General features: G+C 46.8%; 1 protein-coding gene across 1 annotated transcript in view; it reads right to left on the minus strand.

Annotated features, from left to right (window-relative positions):
* The window catches only part of OSMR (oncostatin M receptor), a 65,492-nt gene that overhangs the window by 27,810 nt on the left and 29,999 nt on the right, over positions 1 to 7,683 (minus strand). Inside the window, exons 4-5 of the mRNA XM_019517938.1 lie at positions 3,335 to 3,610; positions 785 to 914 (exon numbers count right to left, since the gene is read on the minus strand). Of these exons, the coding sequence (XP_019373483.1) occupies positions 785 to 914; positions 3,335 to 3,610 (406 nt within the window). The remainder of the gene's footprint in view (positions 1 to 784; positions 915 to 3,334; positions 3,611 to 7,683) is intronic.

Consider the following 7,683-nt stretch of genomic DNA (forward strand, 5'->3'; position numbering starts at 1 on the left):
CTGACTAGTTTATAATAGGCCACAAGATCCCCCCTCAGCCTTCTCTTGTGGAGGCTGAACAGGTTCAGGTCCCGTAGTCTCTCCTCATAGGGCCTGCCCTGCTGTCCCCTGATCATCCAAGTGGCCCTCCTCTGGACCCTCTCGATGCTGTCCACATCCCTTAGGATCCCTTAGTTGGGGTCCTAAGGTACATTAGAAACTGTCTGAAAGAGAACACAAAAAGTTGGATTGGACTGTCATTGTTCAGAACAGCAAAGGGCTAAGAGCAGGGGGTCCCAAAGTTCTTTTCCATTAAACTCTTAGTAAGTAGATTAGTTAATGACCTGGGAAGGGACATGCCATTGATTACAGCTTGTAGATAGAAACACTTTCATAATTTTAAGGCCAGAAAGGATTAGTCTGACATACTGTACAACAGTGGTTCTCAACATTTTTTGTACCAGGATCTATATGTAAACCTCAATTCCCAGTCCTGACCCAATGCCCCTCACTCCCAACCCACTGCCCACTACCCACAGGCCCCAGCTCTCCAGTGTGTGGGGCAGGAGGGTAATGGTGGGGTATGGAGGCCCCAAACAACCCCTTGCAGGCTGGAACTCCAACAGCCTACAAGGGAAAAGCCACAGTTTCCCATGCTTTTCTCCTTTAAAGGAGAATCTATTTTTAAAGTTTGTTGATCCATTTTTAAAGTTTGTTCACAACCCTTTCATATATTTCATGGGTTGAGAAACGCTGCTGTACAACACGGACCATAGAATTAATGTGATCCACTGAAAATACTTGCCAGTCAAACAACTTGTATTCTGCTAAATATCTCCCAGAGATATAGATATTGTTTCCTGACTTCCAAGTGCACTTTGCTGTTTTCATGTCTCGGGTTTCACAGAAAATGTTTTTAGGTTCATCAGGTAGTCCTTGTCATTGAACAAAGAAAAGATCAACAAGACAAGTATCATGACCCCCACAAGACAATTTTACTTTTAGTTCATACACTAGGAATCATTAACATGGATGAAACTGGTCTATTATAGGCATTATCATCTCTACTGTACTTAGGAAAGGACTGCATCATTGAGCAGGGCTTGGCAACATATAGCCTGCAGGGTGGATTTGGACTGTAGAGCCATTGGATCTGGCCAGTGAAGATTCTAATCTGGCTGGCTGCCTGAATGCATGGAGTGGGCAAAGCCACCCCCTATAGCCACTTGCACTGCACCATGGCCTGCCTCCAACCTGGGCTAGGTTGATCTGGCCCTCTGCTGAAAAGCCTTGCTGACCACTGTCAGAGAGGAAAGCAGGCCAACTATAACTATAGTCACAAAGACGATCAAAATGTTTGGATTGTGGTGAGGTAAAGTTAATTAAATATTCATCTAAAAGATCACTTTGCTTTGAGGAGGGGAAAAAGTTGTGTTTTATTTTTGATTGTGCACATTCAGACAATTAAGTTAAACTCTTAACTGCCTGCATGTATTATGATGTCCTAGAATTATTAATCTATAAAACTCTTAAACATTTTCATGTAAACCTGCTAACCATTTAGGGTAAACCTAATAAGTATCAATATATTTAAGATAATAAAAAAGTAGGGCTGAAAGTGACTTCATGAGGTCATCTAGTTTAGCCCCCTGCTCAAGACAGGATCATCCCTGGACTAAACCATCCCAGCCAAGTGTCTGTCTAACCTGCTTTTGAAAGCTTTGAAGGATGAAGATTCCACAACTTCTCCAGGACGCCTTTCCCAATGCTTGACCACCCTTATAGTCAGAAATTTCTTCTTAATTTCCAGCCTAAATTTCTACTGCTGCAGCTTGAGTCCATTGCTCCTAGTTCTGTCCCCTACAGCCACTGATAAAACCTCATTTCCATCCTCTCTGTAACCACCCTTCCGGTATTTGAAGACTGTTAATAAATCACCCGTCAGTCTTCTCCAGGTTAAATAACCCTAGTTTTTTAAGCTCTGAAAATAAATCTTTCTTTTCTGGAATTAAATGCAACTCACTCCCATCCTCAAGGGCCTGACCCCACAAGTGCCATGCAGGGCTGCTGCTGCAAGCTTCCCTGGCATCCGACTCCCTCCAGGCACCAGGTAGGAAAGCAGGGGGTGGAGGCAGGGCTGCAGCTGAGTGGGAGCGCGAAGCGTGGGGCTGGGGCTGGCGGTAGTGTGGAGCCTGCCCCCAGGGGGGGCAGTGGCAGTGAGGAGCTCAGTTGGGCAGGTTGTGGGTGTGGGGGGGAGGGGATTACACACTACCCTCATGGCTCACAGCCCTGGCAAGCAGCGGGGACAGCAGCAGGCAGAGGCATTGGTGCCTGGCTCCAGCCAGCACTGCACATCACAGCGAGGGTCGCAGTCCCCACCAGGCCATCTGTATTGCCAACAGTGCACTTGGGCAGCACAAGAGGGAAGCACCAGGCACTGAAGTGGGGAAGGCCGCCGGATCCAGTGCCTGGGGCTTCCCTCCCATGCCACACAAGTGCAGGGAGTGCCAGCAATAGAGACTGCCCAGTGGGGGCTGCGCTCCTCTCTGCAATATGCAGCATGGGCCAGGGCCAGCCACCAGCACCCCAAGCACCCCCCCACCTGCTTCTGTGCCATGGAAGGAGAGGGGGGGGTCCCCATACCCCTCCCACCTTCCCTTACACCCCACAAATGCCCCACAGACACGCACACACTCTGCAGTGTTGCCTGTGTTGACTGCAGGAGAGGACAGCGTGTTCCAGAACAAAACACCCACATCCCACAAATGCCACGCAACTCCTCAACACACCCTATGCCCCCCACACACAGCCACACCCCCTCACAGACTTCCCCCACATGCCCCCACACCTCCCCCCACCACACACACCCACCATGAACACCCCCACCACACACACATACACACACACACATACACAATACACAAGACTAAGAATTTATTTTGAACTATTATACAATCACCTCTACATACACTACGCAAACACAAATCATGATAACATATTTTTATAAGAAAATCAAAATATGTTATAGTAGGTGTTTGACTTTTAGCGTATGATTTGGGGGTTTTTTGTTCTAAGATGGCAACCCCCCCCCCCAAAGAAGTACTTCCAGGGGGCAAGGGGAGCGACTTCTAGTGGCAAAGGTCAGGGGTTAGGGGTGGGACTTCCAGTCTCAAGGTGGCGACTAGGGGCACCTGTGGACCTTGACAGCTCACCAAACCTTGTTAAGCAGCCCTCCACTGAAATAACTGCCTGCCCCTGAAATAATTGTCTAGCCCTTGCACTTTACAAGCACTTTTTTAGTCTCTCACATATTAGCAGCAACAGAAAAAGGGACCAAAGCAAAGCATTCACTTACTGCCCACATGGAGAAGTGTTCCAGTGTAGTTTTTGTATCCAGAACCAGCAAAAGTACATGCGATTGCCTGACCACCTGCTGCTCCAAGTGACACCTTATTTATAGTCCTCACAATGGTTCGTTTTGGGGTTGAGACCGGGTATCTAGTGTCGATTATTATTGTCTCAACCTTTTGATTTTTGCCTCCGATGCAACAAAAAGTAAAATTGGATCCTTCCTGTACAACTTTGTCTTCTGGAAAGATGAGTGGTTTGTCATCGTCTGAAGTATCTAGGCCTGCAAGATACAATAGAATAAATCATTTAATTTGAAGGTTCTTTCTTTATGCAGTGAAAGAGTTTTGAACAAGTTACTCCTTGAAACAGGGAAAGCACTAAAGGCAATGTTCTCAAAAGGGCACTTCAGGCACCTGCAACTCTAAATACAAACTGGGCATTTATGCCCCTGACAGATGCGCAATGGGATCTGATGCAGGATCCTCACAAGTGCACACATTCATGGCAGGAGGTGCGACTGTGGGATCTAACATCAGATCCAATCCACTCACATCTTATTGCTTGTGCAGGGGGAGGTTGGGTTCATGATCCTGCACCACCCAGTAGCAAGCTCTGACAGCTGAAGCCCTGTCAGCTGATGGGGCTTCCAGACACAGAGACTCACCATGTTCCCCCTCGACTGGGAGCCCCATCAACTGCTCTGGGCTTTCAGCTGCAGAAGCACACCCCACAGCTGACAGTCCCAACCTGGCCACACATGCAACTAATGGCATGATAGGAACCAGCCACTACACACTTTTTGTGCAATAACTTGGTAGCTTATTTCTTGTTTTATTATGCTATTAATTGCATGAATGTGTGGCCAGGTAACAGCTTAAGACCTGATTAACTGGTTAATCACATCTTACGTCTAACATGGGCAAGGGGCCGTAAATACATATTTACTAATTGCCTACCTATAGTCCACATGCAAATGTCCATTTGCAAAATCTCTAGTGATATTTTCCCCCATTCAGAAATGGGAATGAGATCTAAGCACTACCTAAGTCCTGTTTATACCCTTAAGATTTCAGCCTTTGCACTGGGTTGAATTTCATTCCTGAGGGCCTGGGCAAGAATCCAGTTAGATCAGTTTCAAGATTTCTATTCATTTTAATGAGGCATCTAATACAGACTTTGCATGTGGTATTTTAGAAGCGAATTGAGTTGGTAGGTATGAATATTTAGTTCTGAATGGCCAGGAATTGGTGTTGTCAACTGATCCCTGCCACTGAATTTCTCATAGCTTGAATCTAATGAGACAGAGGATTTTTTTTGCACTGACCAGGAATGATTTAGGAGTACAATTCCTGCATTTGTGCAGGGATTTAAACCATATCCTTGAATTCTCTTCCAACCCTATGATTTTATGATTAAAAAGTGACCTTGAAAGCCTTTTTGTTTGCCAAACTCCATATTCAAGGCTCTGTGCTGCTTCCACTACGTATGATGCTAACTCTGACATCTATAACCATGCAGGACCATTGCTCATCCAAATCAGGGCACAGAGTTCAGTGTTTAGCACATTTTTCTTCTGAAACATTTATAGTTTTTAAAAATAATTTTAGTTCACTCAGAAACATGCTGTTTTAGTGGACAATCTGTTGTAATCTGGGAAGGTTGTTCTCTGTGGTTTTATTTCAATACACAGTTGTTCTTCTCTTCCTGTATTATTAATAATACAGCTGGCAGGAGATCATCACAAAGTTATATAAATTGTTCTCTTGCTCCTAATGTCCTGATAAACTGCAGTTTTGAGGTTATAAAACTGTATCAACACTCTAAAAACCCATATTTGAATCCAGTAGTTTAAATACCCAGTTTCACACTTACTCCTTCCTACAACAGTAAATTTAAAAAGATAAACTATCTGAATTATAAATCAAAGTTACAGTTTTTTAAAATCAGATGCAAAGTTAAGGGGTGAATCCTGTTCCTTCTCAAGCTTTGTACATCTCTACTCCAGCTACCTTACCGTAAAAACCTTCTACCACCTCAGATTTGGTGAGACTTCCATCTCTTCAAGTTGCATTTCATAAATACAATCAAAATCAATAATTTTGCACTGGAGAACTCTTACTATAGTGTGAAATACAAACATTAGTAACTTCTGATTCTTAATCAATATCTGTACATTAGTGCCTGATTAAGCAAAAATCGTAGGTGGCTTGTTTATACCCCGTATTCTTAAAACTGATGAAGCTGTAGCACAAACAAAAATTGTTAACGTTCGGAATGACATTTCAAAAGAGTAAGCAGAATCTATGATTTTTTTTGACAATGACCCTAGCCAAGAATAACAAATCAGCCTTCAGTGTAAATAATGTGACTTACAATCTTGCTATATCAGCACGACTAAGGACATTATTAATATGCCACAAAGCAAGGCTAAAATTATCTTCAGAATTTAATGATCCGGGAGTTGTACAAGTTACCTGTATTATGGACAGGAATAAAATGCACAATTTTACTGAAATGAAAACTGAACATATTTTATATACATTATTTAGTATAATATGGATTAATAGCATCAAAATGGTCCCATAAAATAAAACATTTTATAGCACATGATCTTGTAATGAACTAATTTAGCATATAAATGATTGATTTCCTTTAGTAGGAACCTTTACTTCAGAGGTGAGCAAAATACAGCCCATAGGCCAAAACCGGCCAGCCAGGCACTTTCGTCAGCCTGTGAAACCCAACAAAGAATTGCACCCCAACCGGCCCTTCCACCCACACCTCCCAACATACCCTATTGCACTTCACTACCACTCTCGTGGGTAGAACAGCCTGACCTGGCCAGCAGCAGCTCCCGGGTGGGGCTGCCACTGCTGCAGGCTCCTGCTTGCTCCGAGCAGCAGGTAGGGCATTGGAGGGGGTGGGGGTGCAGAGTCTGCACCCAGGGGGGTGGCAATAGCTGGAGCTCAGGTGGGTACCATGTGAGTGTGAGGGGGGGTTGGGGGGAACCCCCTACACTGCCCATCATGGGGTGCAGCCACAGCAAGGAGCAGCAGCAGCAGTAGGTGGGGGCACTCTGGGTGCTTGTGCTCGGCACTGGTGTCTTGCTCTGGCCAGCACTACTCATTGTGGCAAGGAGTGCAGCCCCCACTGGGCTATCTCTGTCACAGGTGCTCCCCACACTGGCACAGCACAGGAGAGAAGCCCCAGGTGCTGGAGCCAACTGGGGTGGGGCAGGCAGTGGCTCCAGTGCCTGGGGCTTCCCTCCCGTGCTGCCCACGTGCAGGGAATGCCAGCAGTGGAGACAACCTGACAGAACCTGCACCGGAGCTGGGCACCAGCACCCAAAGAACCCCCACCTGCTGCTGCACCATAGGGGGAGTGTGGGGAGAGGTCCCCACACTCCCCCACCCTCCCTCACACCCCACAAACACACACCTTGTCCCCACAACCCCCACATATACACGGTCTCCAACATACCCTATGCCCCCTACACACACACACACACCACCACACACAGACACCACACTATACACACACAGCACCATATACATAGCCCCCACAGCCCTACATACACACATACACCTCACCACACACCTCACCCCCCACACCCCACCACACACACACACATCCGCACACCCCACCATAAACACACACCCCACCCACACTCCACTGTACACCCACACCCCACCACATTCCCCATACTCCATCATACACACACAAATCTCCCACAGCCCCACCAGGGGGGACGCCTTGTTGGACCTAGTGCTGGCCACGGGTGATGACCTGGTGAGGGGGCTGTGGGTGCTCGGCCACCTGGGCGACAGTTATCATCGCCTGCTGGAATTCACCATCCAGCGCAAGGTGGCAAAGGCATGCAGTAAGGCAGCGGCCCTGGATTTTAGGAGGGCAAATTTCAATGAGCTAAGGAGGACAGTTGGGAAAGCGCTGAGGTCCTGGAGGGGAGGGGAGACAGGTGTCCAAGGAGAGTGGTTGCTCCTCAAGGAGATGATCCTCCAAGCCCAAAGGAAGGTAATCCCAATGAGGATCAAAGGGAGCAGAAGGGCGCATAAGCCCCCATGGCTCACCAAAAGCATCCGGGAATGTCTCCTTGCTAAAAAGGTGGCCTACACCCAATGGAAAGAAGGGGTCATCACCAAGGAGGACTATTCTGCAGTTGCTCGGGGATGTAGGGGGGTAGTTAGGAAGGCCAAGGCAGAGATGGAACTGGGACTAGCTTCCCAGATTAAGGACAATAAGAAGTCTTTTTTTAAATACATAGGGGGTAAAAAGAAGGTCCCAGGTAATGTGGGGCCCTTGCAGGATGCGTTGGGAAACTTGGTCGTCACACCA

The sequence above is a fragment of the Gavialis gangeticus genome, unplaced genomic scaffold, assembly GCF_001723915.1.
Source record: "Gavialis gangeticus isolate Ggan-Ray unplaced genomic scaffold, GavGan_comp1, whole genome shotgun sequence".
Lineage (NCBI taxonomy): Eukaryota > Metazoa > Chordata > Crocodylia > Gavialidae > Gavialis > Gavialis gangeticus.